General features: G+C 46.4%; 1 protein-coding gene across 1 annotated transcript in view; it reads right to left on the minus strand.

Annotated features, from left to right (window-relative positions):
* The window catches only part of C2CD3 (C2 domain containing 3 centriole elongation regulator), an 80,129-nt gene that overhangs the window by 37,040 nt on the left and 23,438 nt on the right, over window positions 1-19,651 (minus strand). The window contains exons 15-23 of the mRNA XM_070944109.1: window positions 18,594-18,745; window positions 16,343-16,586; window positions 14,084-14,267; window positions 10,185-10,371; window positions 8,581-8,753; window positions 6,827-6,950; window positions 5,406-5,674; window positions 3,472-3,549; window positions 1,712-2,338 (exon numbers count right to left, since the gene is read on the minus strand). Of these exons, the coding sequence (XP_070800210.1) occupies window positions 1,712-2,338; window positions 3,472-3,549; window positions 5,406-5,674; window positions 6,827-6,950; window positions 8,581-8,753; window positions 10,185-10,371; window positions 14,084-14,267; window positions 16,343-16,586; window positions 18,594-18,745 (2,038 nt within the window). The remainder of the gene's footprint in view (window positions 1-1,711; window positions 2,339-3,471; window positions 3,550-5,405; window positions 5,675-6,826; window positions 6,951-8,580; window positions 8,754-10,184; window positions 10,372-14,083; window positions 14,268-16,342; window positions 16,587-18,593; window positions 18,746-19,651) is intronic.

Here is a 19,651-nt window from a genome sequence, read left to right on the forward strand (position 1 = left end):
TTGCTGAGAAGGAAGTTGTTAAATGAGCGTTGCTCTACCTTACTACTTTCTTGCTACAGCCTTCTCACAAGAAGGCACTAAGGCAGAAGCTTGTCCACCCTAAAGATAAAACACTCAGACACAAACTGAACAACGTGGTACATGCAGTAAGCCAGTTGTAGATGTATACACTGGGGAAACAAAACAGCCACTTCATAAGTGCATGGCACAATAGAGGAGAACAAACTAGGACTAGATTCAGCAGTTCATCTGTGTGTTTTTTTTTAAAAAAAGGCCGCTCTTTTGAAGACAGCAAAGTCCACATTTTGGACAGAGAGCACTGCTGGTTTGAAAGAGGAGTCAAAGAGGCCGTCTAGGTCAAAATTCAACAGAGAGGAGAGGGATGTGACATCATCTATCTTCAGTCTACCACACAGTCCTTTCAGCAGTTCCAGGAAGGCTCCACACCCATTTGCACCACTCAGGTGACACAGGTAAACCTCCCGGTGGCCTCAATGACCTTCTAAAAGGATGCAAATGATCAGCAGTCTACAAGGAATATAAATCCTTCCATCCTCCACCATCCAGTCAGAGCTAAAGAAGCTTCTTGGATGAGAAGTGAAACATCTTCAAAGAAAAACCAGAAAGTCCAGTTGCCTCTTGAAAAAAAACGACCTTCGGGACAACCCTGACCTGGATGGCTGAGAATCTCCAGAGAGAGCCTTCTCACAAGCAAACCCAATGGGGAAGCCACTTATAACTGTGTGACTACTGTGTTTCCCCGAAAATAAGATCCTGTTTTATATTTTTTTGAACACCGAAATAAGCGCTTGGCCTTATTTTCGGGGAGGTCTTTTGGGGCGCGGGGCGCAAGACGGGGATCCTCTTGCTGTGTTACCTGATTTCCAGCTCTGTCTCCCTAACCCTAACCAGAGGAAATGGCGGGGACCAGCTGCACATGTGGTTTAATATTTTCGGGGAGGGCTTATTTTCGGGGGGGGGGGCTTATTTTAGCACATGCACTCAAAAGGCTGATTGGGCTTATTATCCGGGGAGGTCTTATTTTCAGGAAGACAGGGTAACATGACAACTGCCGTGAGTAACTTAACCACTGTGCCAAGAAAGGTCGTAAAACGGAGCAAAACTCACAATTTTGGCCTCAATTGTGGTCGTAAAGTCGAGGACTACCCATTTTTCTGAGAACCAGGCTAGCGGCTGCCTCTAAAACAATCATTATTTATTTATTTATTTATTTATTTATTTATTTATTTATTTATTTATTTATTCATTCATTCATTCATTCATTCATTCATTCATTCATTCATTCATTCAATTTATATGCCGCCCCTCTCCGAAGATCCAGGGCGGCTCACAATACACTCAAAAAATCACTATAAAAACACTTAAACATTAAAAACATTAAAGACATTAACACTCATTCACACCATTCATGGCCGGATCTCGCCAGATCGCAAAGCGAGATCAACGGCCCCAGGCCTGCTGGAAAAGCCAGGTCTTCACCGCTTTCCAGAAGGCCAATAGGGTGGGGATGGTCCGGACCTCAGGAGGTAACTGGTTCCAGAGAGCTGGGGCAGCCACAGAGAAGGCCCTCCCCCGTGGGCCCGCCAGCCGGCATTGTTTAGCTGACGGGACCCGGAGGAGACCGACTCGCTGGGATCTTACCGGTCGCTGGGAGCTATGTGGTAGAAGGCAGTCTCGAAGATAAACATACCACTGACAGTTTTCTTTTTCCGTGAGCTGTCCGCCAGCGGCGCCAGGTCCACGTAGGCTGATCCGATCAAGCGGTCGGTATCCAGCGGCCTTTCCACGTCGCCATCTTTGCCGTAAACTCGCCACACCTGGACTTCCAGTTTCTCTTCCCTGAAGTACCAGAATAATGCTGGACTCGACCGGAGCTCCGTTCGGTTGGGTTTCTTAAACATCACAATTCCGTGTTTTTCGCCTTCTGTTAACTTTGGCCTCCTAAGTGAAGACCAAGTGGCTTCTTGATCGTAGAGTTTGTAGCGAAGGTAGCAATAGACGCTTTTATTTAAGTGTGCTTCTCCTGCGAGTAACATGCTCTGTAGCGGTAACCACAGCCGAGGAGTAGAGATAGTCACGCGGACCGGTGTCGAAGGGGCCTGGCCTTCACTCTCGCTATCCTCCCACGGATCCTCAGGGTAGGTTTCCTTCCAGTTCCACCCTAAACGGTTGGCAGTCTCCAGAACACGCTCTCGGTCTCCGGGGTGAACAAAAGCAACCGAAATCTCCAAACCTCCGACAATGCTCTGCGTGACGTTAGAAGACTGAGATGCCAAGAGATCCTCTGGGAGGATGACAGGGTACCAACCTCTCAGACCTGCGAGGAAACGCAAAGAGAAGAAGTTGTTGTCATAAAAATAAAAAATATAATTTCTATCGTTTGTTTTGCAAAGGCCCTTGTTTGATCTCTCCTTCCAGCCTGGCTGGCAATTTCCTAACTGTCTCTCAGATATCCAGGCCCTGCACAAGGATTTAGAGCAGGGGTCTCCAACCTTGTCAACTTTAAGACTTGTGGATTTCAACTCCCAGAATTTGCTGGCTGAAGAATTCTGGGAGTTGAAGTCCACAAGTCTTAAAGTTGACAAGGTTGGAGACCCCTGATTTAGAGGCCGACTGGCATTCCGGGCACTGCTCAAGCAGCAGTGCTGGCATCTAAGCATGCTGACATGCAGCCATTTCTGAGGGCACCGCTGAATTTCGATGCAGGGGTAGCTTCTGGGTAGTCTTCAAGGGTGGCCCCCCCCCATGAAAAGTGTAGTCATGAGGTGACCAGGGCAAATGTTCAAAGGGCTACCCAGTTCAGGAAAGGGAGACAGTTTGGACTATGGGTTGAGGTGCCAAGCTAGAGAGTAGGAGACTATGAGTTCTAGTGCCGCCTTAGGCATGAAAGCTGGCTGGGGAACTTCAGGCCAATCACCAGGAGATTGTGAGTTCTAGATTTGCCTTAGGCATGAAAGCCGGCTAAATGACTTGAAGCCAATCACCAGGAGACAGTGAGTTCTAGTCCCGCCTTAGGCATGAAAGCCGTCTGAGGAACTTTAGGCCAATCACTAGGAGACAGTGAAGTCTAGACCTGCCTTAAGCATGAAAGCTGTCTAGATGACTTGGAGCCAATCATCAGGAGACGATGAGATCTAGACCCGCCTTATCCATGAAAGCTGATTGGGTGACTTTGGGTCAGTCCCTCCCTCTCACCCCAACTCACAGGGTTGTTGTTGTGGGGGGAAACAGGAGGAAGAAGGAGTATTTGATAAGTTCACTGCCTCCAGATATTTCTAAAAATAATAAAGGCTGGATGCAAAATCAATAAATAATAATAATAATGAAGGGCGCACCCAGTGAACCTATGCAAAAGACCACCCTCCTGGCCACAGATGCCATCTGCTCCAAGTTGTGCACCCAGCTTGTGATGAGTGTAGAGGTCATAGTGTGTAACCAGGTGGTCTTTACCTGATCTTCGAATCAGCAGGTCTCTGGTAGGAACTCTCACGGTTCCCAGCAAGCAATCTTTTAGCGCTTCCCTTGGAGCTGCAAGAGTAAATAACAGTTATGACGTAAACTTTCCATCGTCATAATGGGAATTCATCCCCCTGGGAACTATCGATATGAGAGTAGGGGTCTCCAAATTTGGCTACTTTAAATACTTCGGGACTTCAACCCCCAGAGTTCTATTTTGAGCACTTGGCAACCGGTCTGAATTTATGCCCGTCTCGTGCAAGTCGCATCACCACAACTTATGATGGTTTTGCTGAAAACCGTCATTTATTTCTGGTTCTTTGGCAAAAATGCTCCACAGCAACCAATAAGCTCGCTTAACGACCGCACTGTTTGCTTAACGACTGCTGCAAAAGAAGGTCGCCAAAAATCGACTTGGTTACATGATGACTCGTTTTACGACTATTACAATTTATGGCCATAATTGGCAGGCCCCGTTATGGTTGTAACTTGAGGACTATCTGTACTAGTAAGCATACCATTAAGCTGTTCAACTGCAGGTGGTCCTTGACTTAAAATCATTCGTATAATTATAGTTATAGTTATAGTTGTTATAGTTATAGCCTGTTTCACCAAAAATAAGGCATCCCCTGATAATAAGCCCAATCGGACTTTTGAGCACATGGCAATAAGGCCAAGCACTTATTTCAGGGTTCAAAAAAATATAAGACAGGGTCTTATTTTCGGGAAACACGGTAGATAGATAGATGCAAGGGAGGGAAGAAGGAGAGAAGAGGGAAGGAAGGAAGAAGGGAGGAGGAAAAACGATAGATGATAGATAGATAGATAGATAGACAGACAGACAGACAGACAGACAGACAGACAGACAGATAGATGGATGGATACCCTGTTTCCCCCAAAATAAGACACCCCCTGATAATAAGCCCAATCGGACTTTTGAGCACATGGCAATAAGGCCAAGCGCTTATTTCAGGGTTCAAAAAAATATAAGACAGCGTCTTATTTTCAGGGAAACATGGTAGTTATAGTTATAGTATACTGTGTTTCTCAGAAAATAAGACCGAGTCTTATTTTCTTTTAGATTTTTAGCACTTGGGCTTATTTTCAAGGAGGTTTTACTTCCCTCAGTCTGTGCAGTCTGTTCCCACTCCCCATTTTTCTCCCGCGAGCCAAAAAGCATCCCTCGAGCCTCCCAAAAAGAGGGAAAAAGTAAAGCAGCAGGCAGTGGAGCTGCCGGCTTCGGGGGAGCGGCCGAACAAGCAGAAGCGCTGTGCCCAGAAAGAGAAGGGCAAAAGTGGTATTTGTGCTGCTCCATGGAGCCAGCGGGCTGCAGCTGCAGCCGGACAGTTGCCCCCCCCCCCCCCCGCCCTGCCACTCATGCTGGCCATGTCCATCCCCCTGGGCTTATTTTCGGGGTAGGGGTAATATTATGCCACCCCCAAAAAATTAGGGTTGGGCTTATTATTGGGGTGGGTCGTGTTTTCGGAAAAACACGGTAGTCTAGTCGTCTACTCTACTAGGTAGTATAGAATAGAGAAGAGAACAGAACGGTATAGGAAAAGAATAGAATGGAGTGGAATAGAGTAGAATAAAATACAGAATAGAAAAGAAAAGAATAGAATAGAATATGGGATAGAATAGAATAGAAAATAGAATAGAATAGAATAGAATAGAATAGAATAGAATAGAATAGAATAGAATAGAATAGAATAGAAATATGGGATAGAATAGAATAGAATAGAATAGAATAGAATAGAATAGAATAGAATAGAACAGAACAGAACATCTCAATCAGGTGAAGGGAAGCTGTTGTGCAAAAGCACCACAAAACGTTCACAACCGAAGACGTGTGGATGAAGCCATGCCCCGCCAGCCTTTGGCCTCAGTTGTGCAGTTCGACGACCGGAACCCCAATTTGTTTGTCGCACCTGAGTTGAGGGGCTGGTGATAGAGGTGGAAGACCACCTCCGACCGCTGCAAGAGTTCCCCCAGGCAGCAGGCTTCTCCGCTGCTCCTCTGGACCACGGGATGGCAGGGCAGCTCCACGTGATGGTCGAAGGCGGGGCAGAAGGAGCGAGCCACGGTTCGTGTCCTGCGCGGCTCGGCCCCAGGAAGGAAGGGGAGGAGTATCGAGACGTAGGTGTTGAGACCAATTTCCGCACTATATCGGAACGGAGGGTGCTTTTCGGCCAGCGCCCTAAGCGACGAGAAGGAATGATTTATTTTTTTTGAAAAAGTGTTTTATTCTTTTCTCTCTCTCTCTTTTTTTAAAGTAATCTTTATTAAATATTTACAATAAAATTAACCCACAATAATGGTTGAAAAGCAATATAGGAAGCGAAATATAGAAACACCTAAACACAGGACTAAAACCCTAACCCTAACCCTAAAAATTTGTTTTTTCTTTTAAACATATCTTAAATGATCAGTTTCTTATCTAACGTACATATTTTCTTTTAACTTTCATACTAATACAATCTTCATCCTAAACAATTTAAGTATATTGGGGGTTGCTCTTCTACCATTTCATCTCCCTTGTTTTACAACAATCCTTCTTCTCCCTCTCCTCTCTTTCCTCATTTATTTTTATGTGATTTATTCACACAGGTTGTCCTTGACTTACAACTATTTGCTTAGTGACCGTTTGAAGTTACAATGGTCGTGAAAAAGGTGACTTATGGATGTTTTTCAGACTTACGACGTTGCTGCACCTACATGGTCTCTTCGAAGTCACAATGGCACTGAAAAATGTGACTTGTGAGTATTTTCACATCTACGAGTTCAGGTGTGAATTCAGACCCTTGGCAAATGACTCATAGTTATGACGGTCACAGTGTCACAGGATCATGTGATCCCTTTTGCAACCTTCTGACAAGCAAATTCAATGGGGGAAGCCAGATTCACTTAATGACCGTTTGACTCGGTTAGCCACTGCAGTGATTGACTTAACAACCACTGCCATGAAAGGTCGCTAAATCGGACAAAACTCACTCAACAACGTTCTTGCTTAGCGATGGAGATTTTTCGACTCAATTATGGTTGTAAGTTGTTAAGTGAATTGTTAAGCGGTTGTTAAGTTAGTAACACGGTTGTTAAGTGAATCTGGCTTCCCCATAGACTTTGCTAGTCGGAAGGTCGCAAAAGGGGACACTGCGACCGTCATAAATACGAGTTCAGTTGCCAAGGATCTGAATTTTGATCGCGTGACTACGGGAGTGCTGTAAGTGGTCGTAAGTGTGAAAAACGGTCCTCAGTCACTTTTTTCAGTGCCGTCATAACTTCAGACCATCACTAAATGAACTGTTGTAAGTCAAGGACCGCCTGTATCGGGCTTTCGCTGCCTTCTCACCTGGCTGCTGCTTGCAAGCCAGCCGCTGCGTGGATTTGGAGGGAGATGGGAACAGTCTGGGCCGCTAGCCCGTTTTCGGCTATTTTCAAGCTGCGTCGGTACTTTACGCTCACTTGGAACAAACCTGGAAAAAAGGAGAGGGAGAGAAGAAGGCGGGTTCAGCTTTCAGTGGCTAAATACAGCAGGTCCTCGGCTTACGACCACCCAAAATTTCTGCTGGTACGTGAAAACGTTTGTTAAGTGAGTTCTGCCCCATTTTGGGACCTTTCTCTCCACCGTGGGCTGTAAATGAATCACTGCAGTCGTTAAGTTAGAAATGGTGTAGGGTCTCCTGCTTGGGCAGGGGGTTGGACTAGATGACCTACGAGGTCCCTTCCAACTCCGTTAATACCTGTATGGAAACTGGTTGAGTCTTATCCAGATCTAATCCTGATTAGCTTTCGACCGGCTGGATGATGCCACTTGAGTGCCCGTCCAGGTAGATTTTTGAGCCAGAATTGATCGATTTATTTAAGAAACACAAATATTAAGATAATATTGTAATACACAGCGCAAATGCCCACGCAACACGGGAGGTCCTTGATTTACAGCCACAATTGAGCCTCAAATTTCTGTTGGTAAGCGAGACAATCATTGAACTGAGTGATTGACTGCAGTGGTTAAATTTGTCACACGGTTATTAAGTGAATCTGGCTTCCCCATTGACTCTGCTTGTCGGAAGGGCACAAAAGGAAATGGAATGGAATGGAATGGAAGAGAATAACAGAGTTGGAAGGGACCTTGGAGGTCTTCTAGTCCAACCCCCAGCTTAGGCAGGAAACCCTATAGCAGTGATGGCTAACCTTTTTGCCATCGCATGCCAGGAGCAGGGGTGTGTGTGTGACACGCGTGTGCGTGCCCACACCCATAATTCTATGCACCCTGTTCCCGTGTGTGACCCCCTCCCCCACCATGTTCCTGGAACGCAATGGCATGGCTACTGGAAGTTGGCAAACTGGCTTTTTCTGGCCTCCATGAGGTTGGGGGGGAGGCCATTTTCGCCCTCCCTAGACTCCTAGAAAGGCTCTGGAGGCTGGGGACAGCAAAAAAACGGGCCTCCCCCCCACAGGTCCTCTGGAGGCAAAAAACAGTCTGTTTCCCTACTTCTGGTGGGCCCAGAAAGCCTGAAAATCAGATGGCTGAGCTCGCGGGCCCACCGATATGGCTACGTGTGTCACCTGTGGCACGCGTGCCATAGGTTCGCCACCACAGCCCTATAGCGTTTCAGACATATGGCTGTCCAGTCTCGTCTTACAAACTTCCAGTGTTGGAGCTCACACACTTTTTGGAGGCAACTGGTTCCGATGGTTAATTGTTCTAACTGAGAGCCTTGGTAGTACAGTGGTTTAAGGTACCCTGTTATTAAGCTGGTTATTAAGACCAGCTGCCTGCAATTACTGCAGGGTTCGAATCTCGCCAAGGCTCAAGGTTGACTCAGCCTTCCATCCTTTCTAAGGTAGGTAAATTGAGGACCCAGTTTGTGGGGGCAATAAGCTGACTTTGTATAAATATATACAAAAGAATGGAGGCTATTGCTTAGCACATTGTAAGCCGCCCTGAGTCTCCGGAGAAGGGCGGCATATAAATCAAATTTAAAAAAAAAAAAAAACTGTCAGGAAATTTCTCCTTAGTTCTAAGCTTCTTCTCGGGGCAGATGGTTTCTTGCCCCGATCAACCCTCATCTTAGCTCTGGGGCAGCAGGTGTCTCCCCCTACCTGAAGACGGAGGATGGAGCTCGCCTGAGCTGCTGATTCTTGGCATGACAGGCAGGTGGAAAGTCTGGATCCCCACTTCCTGACGGTGCTGCATGGTGACCATGGCACAAAGGCGCGAGAGGGGCAAGCTCGCCCTGGCAACCATCTGATCTCGGACGTTAGGATAGTAGTACCTGTGGAAGAGATGACACCAAACGGTTACAAAACTACAATTCGGCTGGAGAAAACAAGAGAGAGCAAACGTGAAAGGAAACTAAGTTGCTTGGGTCAAGGGCAAAACACAGTAAGAAATGAACTGATAGGATATTTGTGGCTCAGGGTTGAAATGTGGGGTCCTTGGCGATCTCTGAGCTTGGCGGTTTTCTTGCAGACATTTCATGACCCAACTAGGTAACATGTGGAATGGAGGAGTAGGAGGAAGAGAGGGGAGGGGAGGGGAGGCAGGATTATGGGGTTCCTTGATGGTCTCTGAGCTTAGGAGATTTTCTGGCAAACATTTCATGAATTCCAACAAGGGAACATCATCAGCGCTAGAAGAGAGTGGGATTTGAGGAGAGAAGGAAGAGGAAGAGGAGGACGACAGCAGCTGTGGGGCCCTTGGTGCTCTCTGAGCTGGGTTGTTTTCTTGCAGAGGTTGCATGACCTAATTAGGAAGCATCATCAGTGTTAGAAGGGAGGGGGGGTTTGTGGAGTGGAGGAGGAGGAGGAGGAGGAGGAAGAGGAGAAGGGTTGTAGAGTCTCTGAGCTGAATTGGTTTCTTTGAGATGTTTCATGGACCAACTAGGGAACATCATCAGCGCCAAATGGTAGTAGGGTGTGTGGAGGATGAGGATGAGGACTATGGGGTGCTTGGTGCTCTCTGAGCTGAACTGTTATCTTGCAGATGTTTCATGACCCAACTAGGTAACATCATCAATGCTAGAAGGGTGCTAGCAAGCCCCACTCTCACTGGCACTGATGATATTCCCTAGTTGGCGGATGAAACATCTGCCAGAAAACAACCCAGTTCAGAGAGCACCAAGGCCCCTCAATCATCCCCTTCCTCTCTCCACCCACCCCCTTTGAAGACTGGTTAAAAGATCTGGGTGGGTTTGGCCTACAGAAAAGACAACTGAAGGAGAAGATAGAGCAGGAATCTGGAGCCTGGTGGTGCAGTGGACTAAACTGCTGTTAAAGTAGCACTTAGCTGCCAGCTGCCTGCAATTACTGCGTGTTCGAATCTCGCCAGGCTCAAGGTTGACTCAGCCTTCCATCCTTCCGAGGTAGGTAAAATGAGGACCCGGATTGTGGGGGCAATAAGCTGACTTTGTATAAAAAAGAACACCGCTTGGGGGGGCCCCGAAAGCCCTACTAAGCAGGAATATACAAAAGTATGAAAGCTATTGCTTAACGCACTGTAAGCCGCCCTGAGTCTCTGGAGAAGGGCGGCGTATAAATCGAACCAATAAAATAAATAAATAAATTTGGGTATCCCATCATCCTCAGCACCATGTGATGCAAACACACACACACAGAGAGAGAGAGAGAGAGAGAGAGGGGGGGGGGGGAGAGACAAACAGGCTGAATGCTGGGAGGGGGTCGCCCGTCAGCAGTGAGAGACATACCTGCACCAGATTTCGAAATGAATCCCTCCTCCTTCTCCCGCTAAGCTCCGGGCAGAGAAAGCGTTGAGTAGCAGCCGCTGAACTGGGACGTCAGCTGGGACCAGCAGAGAGTGATGGTGCTCACCGCGGAAAGTGGGATCGGGAACGCACAGAGTGGTGGACGTGCGGAAGGCCTTCAACTCAAGGTCTGAGAAAGAAAATAAAACTCCGGTGGTTTCAATCAAGAGGCAGACGGAGAGCAGGGGAAGGGAAGAAGGGCCCAAGGAGTTATAATTCACCCTGGAGTAAAGCCACACATTTCCTCAAGATCACTCGTGCTTCGTAAACAATAGCTTGTATTTTGAATGAGGTGTTGCTAGAGGGATTTTTTTCCCCAAAAAATAAGACTGGGCAAGCGTTGGACTGGGTTTGGTATGAGACTCTTGCCTTAGGAGGAGGGTGTGGCCAGTGCCCGGCGGCACAATGCTTTTCTTGGATGCTCCCGAGAAAACATTGATATCGAAGTCGTTTGGGGTCTTTATTGACCGAAAACTGTGAGCAAGAAGGGCACAGACTGGCTAACGCAGGGAAATCGCAATTCCCTGGTTAGTCAGAAGCAGCCCTTCAAATAGACGATCTAGAATAGACAGAGCCGGAGTGGCGTAGGAGGCTAATGCCTCCTACTAAGGCAGCATTTAACATCCAGCTGCCTGCAATTACTGCGAGTTCAATTGTCATCAGGCCCAAGGTTGACTCAGCCTTCCATCCTTTCTAAGGTGGGTAAAATGAGGACCCAGTTTGTGGGGGCAATAAGCTGACTTTGTATTAAAATATACAAAAGGATGAAGGCTATTGCTTAACGCATTGTAAGCTGCCCTGAGTCTCCGGAGAAGGGCGGCATATAAAAATAAATAAAAATAAATAAAAAAAAATAGAAATTGGCCATTGAATGAGCCGCAACAAAGCCGGGGCGGTCACAGCCGGACTGGAGAGGCAACGGATGTGGATTCATCTGGGTGGAAAAGCCGACTGATTTGAAGTTTTCTTTGCATAAACCCCGGGAAACAACTTGAAGGGGGCAACGAGAAGAGGGGAGAGCAGGGCATGTGTCAGCTCTCTACCCTCAGCTGTTTAGCGGCGAAGAAAGTGGATTGACCTAAGTGGAAGAAATGAATTGAATGAAGGAATAACATTACTTTGGGGAGCAAGAAAATAAGAACAGGAAGCCTGATTGAATACTTGTAAATTTTGGATTTATGTGAAATTAATGAGACTGAGTGGAAAATTATTGAAAGAAGTAGTTATAAAACTTTTCCTATTTTTCCCCCTTTTTTTCTACTTTTCTTCTGAGTGAAAGTGGTTTGCAGCGCCATCTACAGAAACGAATAAAAGGACTTTATTTTAAATAAACTGATTGAGAGGACCGGCCTTGAGATTGTGGGCTCGGACTGGTAAGAAACAGCTGCGTCTGGCAAGAACTGGCTATTGAGAGAGATGGCCTTAATAGAAGTTGAAATAGGGTGCCTTGTGAAAATTTTGAAACAGAAACTAAAACGAGGCTCTTGCCGTGAGTAGGGGGTTGGACTAGAAGACCTCTAAGTTCCCCTCGAGCCCTAGGATTCAATGTTCTGTGTGTTTTCAGACTTGCTGGATAAACTGCACAAAATGTTCATCACAAATTTCTCTAATGGTCCTTCTCCTAGGCCCGTGATGGCGAACCTGTGGCACATGTGTGCCAGAGGTGGCACGGAGAGCCCTCTCTGCGGGCATGCCAGCTGTCGCCCCAGCCCAGCTCCACCGCGCATCTGCGCCTGTCTCCCACCAGCCAGCTGGTATTTGGGTCTCTGCCGTGCATGTGCAGGGCGCCTGCGGGGGACACACATTTATTTATTTATTATTTATTTATTTATTTATTTATTTATTTATTTATTTATTATTTATTTATTTATTTATTTATTGGTTCAATTTATATGCCGCCCTTCTGCGGAGACGCAGGGAGGCTTACAATGCTTTTAAGCAATAGCCTTCATACTTTTTGTATATACCTGCTTAGTAGGGCTTTTTTTCTTCTTTTTTTATACAAAGTCAGCTTATTGCCCCCACAATCCGGGTCCTCATTTTACCTACCTTAGAAAGGATGGAAGGCTGAGTCAACCCTGAGCCTGGGGAGATTCGAACTCGCAGTAATTGCAGGCAGCTGGTGTTACTTAACAGCACTTTAGTCCGCTGTGCCACCAAGGCTCATGGGGGGGGTGGAGGTGCAGGAGGCTTTCCTTGCCCAAAGGGGGCACCGGGGGGGGGATGGGGGCCCTCACATTGCATTTTGGGGGTTCTGGCACGTGTGCGTGCTTTGGGCACTTGGCACCAAAAAGGTAAACCATCATTGTCCTAGGCCAGTGATGGCTAACTTTTTTGCCGTCACGTGCCAAAAGCGGGGATCATGCGTGCGCCTGCCCATACCCATAATTCAATGTGCCCCGCTCCCTGCACATGCGTGCACGACCCCCACTTTTGGCACGCAATGGCCCGCTGGGCCCGTTTTTTCGCCCTCCCCAGGCTCCAGAGCCTTTCTTGGAGCCTGGGGAGGGCGAAAACTGCCTTCCCCACCCCTCCAGAGGCCCTCCGGAGGCCAGAAACGGCCCGTTTCCCAACTCCCGGTGGGACCAAAAGGCCCGTTTTTTGCCCTCCCCAGGCTCCAGAGGCTTTCTAAGAGCCTGGGGAGGGCGAAAATGGCCTCCCTCCCCCCGGAGGCCAGAAACAGCCTGTTTCCCAACTTCCGGTAGGCCCGGAAGGCCCGGAAAATCAGCTGGCCGGCACGCGCATGTGCGCTGGAGCTGAGCTAGGGCAACCCTTGCGTGCCCACAGATATGGCTACGTGTGCCACCTGTGGCACGCATGCCAAAGGTTCACCATCACGGTCCTAGGCAAAGGCTCAAGGCATCAGACTCACTACCAGAAAGGACATAGGCAAATACAGGATCCAGAATGGCGTAGTGATTTATTATGTCCGTATTCTGTCATTTCTCCAAGGGTTCCCAGATGATGTACCTGGATTCTCTCCACTCCATCTCCTTTTATCCTCATCACAATCCTAGATCGGCCCCAAAGTCCCTACCTCAATGGGGTCCTCGGTGCTCTCTGAGCTGGGTCGTTTTCTTATAGACGTTTTATGACCCAACTACATAACATCATCAGTGCTAGATGTCAGGTTTCGAGGTCGTCTCAAATAAATTGCATTTCAAACAAAGTCTTTGAAGAAAAGCTCCTATTTATTAAGCACGACATTCTAACCCGACTCCAATCGTAGCCAACACTGACTTCCTGACCCAAAACCCTCCCTTTCCGTTCCCCACTCCCCTGCACTCATTGGCCATCTTCCAAGTCACTCTACCCCTAATCTACTGCTCCAGCTCAAAGGAATTTCCCCCCTCCCATCCCATCTCCTAGGGGATATTATCTCCAGGGAAAATAAGTAGGTGAAAAGTCAAACGTCCCTTTCCAGACGCCTCCGCTTCTCCTTCTTATGTCAGCACTAGAGTAAATGCAGCTTGAAGTGCTGACACTAGAAGTGTGGAGTGGGGATTGTGGAATGGAGAAAAAGGGAAAGAGGATGATGATGATGTTGTGGAGGAGGAGGAGGGGGAGGAGAAGGAGAGGGGGAGGACTGTGGGGTCCTTGGTGCTCTCTGAGCTTGGTGGTTTTCTTGCAGACATTTCATGACCTAACTAGGTAACATCATCAATGCTAGAAAGGAGTGGGGTTTGCTCTCTGTTTATATCCAAGTCGCTTCCTCTGTCAGTGTTGGTGGGGGTGTCCGGGGGTGGTGGGGAGGGGCTGTTCCTTGATTAGGCTCTTGTGGCTGCTCCTGAGTCGAGGGACCAGTGGAAGCTGTCTGAAAGGGGCTTTTCTTATGAACTCACCTTTCTCGCTGAACTCCGCATCCCGGAGCGTCTCGGATTCCGATTTCTGAACCGGGAAGTGGTACTGGACGTAACAGTCGGCTTCTCCCCAGACGGTGGACTGGAGGGGCGTCAGGCCTTGGACCCCCTCAATGTGGATCTCAAAGGTGTGTTCCACCAGGCCTTCCTTTTCCCTGCTTGACAGCTGAAGAAGGCAAGGGGGGAAAAAGGGAGTGGAAGAAAAAGGGGGCAGAATGGGTGGGATATATTGCAGGCATAAATTAGACTTAAGGAAGGCACTTTGAGGCATCCCAGAAATGCTACAACCCTTATAACAGCTCGTCCTCGACTTACGACTCCAAAATTTATGTCGCTAAGTGAAACATTTGTTAAAAGTGCGTTTTGTCCCATTTTACGACCTTCCTTGCTGCAGTGGTTCAAAGTTAGTAACCTAGTCATTAAGTGAAACCGGCTTCCCCACTGACTTGTCAGAAGGTCAGAAAAGCGGATCACGTGACTGCAGGACGCTGCGACTGTCGTAAATACGAGCCTATAAATCAAATTAAAAAAAAATTTAAAAAAAAAAGTCACTTTTTTCAGTGCCGTGGTAACTTCGAATGGTCCCTAAATGAAGTGTTGTAAGTTGAGGACTACCTGTAGTTCTCCCATTCAGTGCCGTATCCTTAAAGACTGGGTCTCTAGGAAAAAGCTGACAGGTGGTCCTCAACTTACGACCACAACAGAGGCCAAAATTTCTGGCGTTAAGCAAGGCAGTCATTAGGTGAGTTTTGTTCCCATTTTACGGTCTTTCTCGCCAGAGTTGTTAAGGGAATCGATGGGGTTGTTCAGTGAGTCACACGGTTGTTAAGGGAATCTCATTTTCCCATTGACTTTGCTTGTCGGGAGGTCACAAAAGGGGATCACGTGACCCCGGGACACTGAAACCGTCATAAATAGGAGCCAGTTGCCATGCATCTGAATTTTGATCCTGCTGCAATGGCCGTTAAGTGTGAAAAGCAGTCGTAAGTCCCTTTTATCAGCGGTGCTGTAACTTCAAACGGTCACTAAACGTTACAAAAAATTGCTGAGAGAGCAAGTGGCTAGTATATAAACAGGCAGCAAGCCTCCCCTCCCTTCTAGCACTGATAACGTTACCTAGTTGGGTCACGAAATGTCTGCAAGAAAACTACCAAGCTCAGAGAGCACCAGGGACCCTACAATGCTCCTCCAACTCCATCCCCTTCCAGCACTGATGACGTTTCCTAGTTGGGTCATGAAATGTCTGTAACAAAACCACGAAGCTCAGAGAGTACCAAGGACCCCATAGTTATCTTCCTCCTCCTCCTCTCTACAAACCCTTCTAGCACTGATGATATTACCTAGTTGGGTCATGAAACGTCTGCAAGAAAACTGCCAAGCTGAGAGAGCGCCAAGGCCCTCACAGTCGTCCTCCTGCTCCTCTTCCACAAACCCCATCCCCTTAGCATTGATAACGTTACCTAGTTTGGTCACGAAACGTCTGCAAGGAAAAAACCCCCAAGCTCAGAGCGCACCGAAGTTTTGACACGCGTGTCATAAGGCTGTGCTAATCATCCCTGGATTAGAACTAGCAAGACTCAAGTTGAAGAACTCTCAAGTCAAATCAGGCTCTTTCACACCTATTCTTTTTCTGATTTAAAAAAAAAAAAAGCTATGTGTGTGTGCCACTTGAAACTTTGGGGGGAATAAATATAGACGCACAGATCCCGTGGCCCCGAAAGAGCAGAGGCCCCTCGTCTAAGAGCCTTGGTTGCGCAGCGGACTAAACTGCTGCTGTTAAAGTAGCACTTAGCTGCCAGCTGCCTGCAATTACTGCGAGTTCGAATCTCACCAGGCTCAAGGTTGACTCAGCCTTTCATCCTTTCGAGGTAGGTAAAATGAGGACCCGGATTGTGGGGGCAATAAAATGACTTTGTATAAAAAAGAACACCGCTTAGGGGCCCCCCGAAAGCCCTACTAAGCAGATATATACAAAAGTATGAAGGCTGTTGCTTAAAATTAATTTATTCATTAATTTAATTTGTATACCGCCCTTCTCCCAGAAGGGACTCAGGGCGGTGAACAGCCAAAATTAAAATACATACAATACAAAAGTTAAGATAATTAAAAAGAATTAAATCATTGGCTTCCCAATGTTGCTTAAAAGCATTGTAAACCGCCCTGAGTCTCCGGAGAAGGGCGGCATATATAAATTGAACTAATAAATAAACAAATAAATAAATAATAATCACGTGGACGCACCTCAGAGGCGGGTGCAGGGAGGGGATCCAGAGCGTGCGGTGGGCGCAGCACAGCCGGGGATGCCCGCCCTTCTTCCTTCTTGACCCTCTGCAGTGCCAACACCTGGTCAGCTGAACCCATGGCTAAGATGGTCTTCAGAGTGCCATTCTTTTGGCCGGAGAAGACGTCAACCACTGGCACGGGGCCGTCCACTGCCAGCACCGGATACTGAGCCTGGAGCAGCAGGCTGGAAACCTTGGGGTCTCTGCAGGGGGGAAAAAAAGAGGCAGAAGCCATGAGCAGGCCTGGCTTGCCGTATTCCTCGACAGGGGGTCCTCGACTTACGACCACAATGGAGCCCAAAATTTCTAGGTTCCTGAGCGAGGTTAAGTGGACTTTGCTCCGTTTTACCACCTTTCTTGCCCTCCGTTGCTAAGTGAATTGCTGGCAGTTGTTAAGTGAATTTGGCTTCCCCATGGACTTCTGTTTTGTAAGAAGGTCGCCAAAGGGGATCCGATGACTCCGGGACACTGCAACCATCATAAATGTGGGTCAGTTACCAAACATCTGAATTTGGATCACGTGACTGAATTTGGGGATTCTGAAATGGCTGTAAATGTAAAAAACGGTCATAAGTCACTTTTTTCATCCAGGGCTAGCTACCTCTACAGGTATTCGTGACTATCTGTACATAAAGACTTGTATTTATGATGTATTTATGATAGGCACTCCTCGACTTACAACAGTTCGTTGAGTGACCATTCGAAGCACTGGAAAAAGCAACTTAAAAAAAAAGATGATTATGTTGGGATTAATAATTAAAATTAGGATGGGATAAACAGCAATGAAGATGATTATATTGGGAGCAACAGTGAAAACATTGTTTAAATGCTTATAATAATTGTAGTGATTTATATTTTTAAAATACATTCATCTAAGTAAAAAGAAAAAGAAAACATGAAATGATATTTGGTTAGGATTTAAAGATTTAAGTAACGGGTTTTTGGGATAACGGCATTGTTAAATAGACAGAATTTAGGGAAATAATTAAGAGTTGTGTAAAATATTAAGTTGTGTTAATTGAAAATTAAGATTTGTTAGTGATTTGTACCAATTTATGACCGGATCAATGCTTCGTTTTGAAAAGATGTATTTTATGTTTATGTTTTAAAAAAATAATAATAAAAAAAAAATTCAAAAAAAGAAAAAGCAACTTAGGACCGTTTTTCACACTTGTGACAGTTGCAGCGCCCCCACGTTGACATGATCACAATTCAGACCACTTGGCAACGGATTCATATTTATGACGGTCACAGTGTCCCGGGATCCCCTTTTGCGACCTTCAGAGAAGCCAAGTCAATGGGGAAGTCAGACTCACTTAACAACCCTGTCACTAACTTAGCAAATGCAGTGGTTCACTTAACAAATCCCAAAGGTGCTTTTTTTATTTTCAAGAGGCGACTGGACTTTTCTGGTTTTTCTTTGAAGACGTTTCGCTTCTCATCCAAGAAGCTTCTTCAGCTCTGGATGAGAAGCGAAACGTCTTCGAAGAAAAAAAAAAAACCCAGAAAATCCAGTTGCCTCTTGAAAAAAGCACCTTTGGGACAACCTTGGAGCCTTGGTGGAGCAGCGGACTAAAGTGCTGTTAAGTAGCACTTAGCTGCCAACTACCTGCAATTACTGCGAGTTCAAATCTCACCAGGCTCAAGGTTGACTCAGCCTTCCATCCTTCCGAGGTAGGTAAAATGAGGACCCAGATTGTGGGGGCAATAAGCTGACTTTGTATAAAACAGAACACCGCTTGGGGGGGGGGGGCGAAAGCCCTACTAAGCAGGTATATACAAAAGTATGAAGGCTATTGCTTAACGCATTGTAAGCCACCCTGAGTCTCCGGAGAAGGGCGGCATATAAATCGAACCAATAAATAAATAAATGAATGAATGAATGAATGAATGAATGAATGAATAAATAAATAAATACATAAATAAATAAATACATAAATAAATAAATACATAAATACATAAATAAATAAATAAATAAATAAATAAATAAATACATACATACATACATAAATAAATAAATAAATAAATAAATAAAGCATGACTTGGATGGCTGAGGCTCTCCATAGACATTCCCTTAACTAATGCGACAAGTGGTAAAAACGGGGCAAAACTCAACTGTTTTACTTAGCGACATCCATTTTGGGCTCCACCGTGGCCGTAGGGCGAGGACTCCCTGCAACGATGGCAGAAAAGCGAAGGCAGTTTCTTACTTGAATGAAACGTAGAACTGATGGAGGGGAAGCTTGGCCAGTCCCAGCAGCCGGTCGCCTCCGGGGCTGAGCACCTTATTCCACACCTCAATCACCATGACGTTGTTTTTCAGACGCTCCAGATGTTTCGATGTCAACGCAACCGGAGTGATCTAGAGGGTGGATTGGGCCGTTAGGGGAACAGCTGACAAATCCCCAGGAAGGCAAGAGGCAAGGCAGCCGTTTCATTCTGCCTAGGAACCCGCTCAGCTTTTCAATCAAGGAACGATAAAAGAGCTCTTTCCTTACGGGTAAAAAACAAATAAATAACAAGTATATCTTCAATTTACAAGCAGAATTGGGACCAGAATTTCCATTGCTACGTGAGGCCATTGTAAAGGGAGTCCCACCTTTTTTTCGCCGTTAAGAGAACGATGTTACATGAACCATGCGGTCATGAAGCAAATCCAGTTTCCCTCGCTGACTTTGCTGGCCGGAAGCCGGAAACGACGGCAAAAAAGGTCGTAAGACACGGGGTGACTCACTTAACAACCATCATGCTTAGCAATGGAAATTCTGCTCCATGGTGTGGTCGTAAGTCGAGGACTTACCTGTATGAAACGTAGTTGAGATGCTATTTGCATGATTGAAGGTTTGAGGAGTCCTTGGTGCTCTCTGAGCTTGGTTGTTTACTTGCAGACGTTTCATAACCCAACTAGTTAACATCATCAGTTTTAGAAGGGAGTGGGGATTCTGTGGGCGTGGCTTTTTTACAACCTCTTTGGTAAAGAGGTTGTAAAAAAATGCTTTGAAAAGGCTCTGACGATCCCAGCTGAGTTGCCTGATCGGCGGAGGCTTTTTTTCTTTTAAATGCCTCTGACAATCAGGCAACTCAGCTGGGATCGTCAGAGGCATTTAAAAGAAAAAAAAGGGTTTTTTTTCTTTTAAAAGCCTTTGACGATCCCAGCTGAGCCGCGCGATCATCAGAGGCTTCTTTTTTTTTACTTTTAAAAGCATTTTTTTCGGCTGAAGAGGTTGTAGAAAAAATGCTTTTAGAAGTAAAAAAAAAAAAGCCTCTG

The sequence above is a fragment of the Pituophis catenifer genome, unplaced genomic scaffold (genome assembly GCF_029215685.1).
Source record: "Pituophis catenifer annectens isolate HBS135680 unplaced genomic scaffold, rPitCat1.0.hap2 SCAF_4, whole genome shotgun sequence".
In the NCBI taxonomy this organism is placed as follows: domain Eukaryota; kingdom Metazoa; phylum Chordata; class Lepidosauria; order Squamata; family Colubridae; genus Pituophis; species Pituophis catenifer.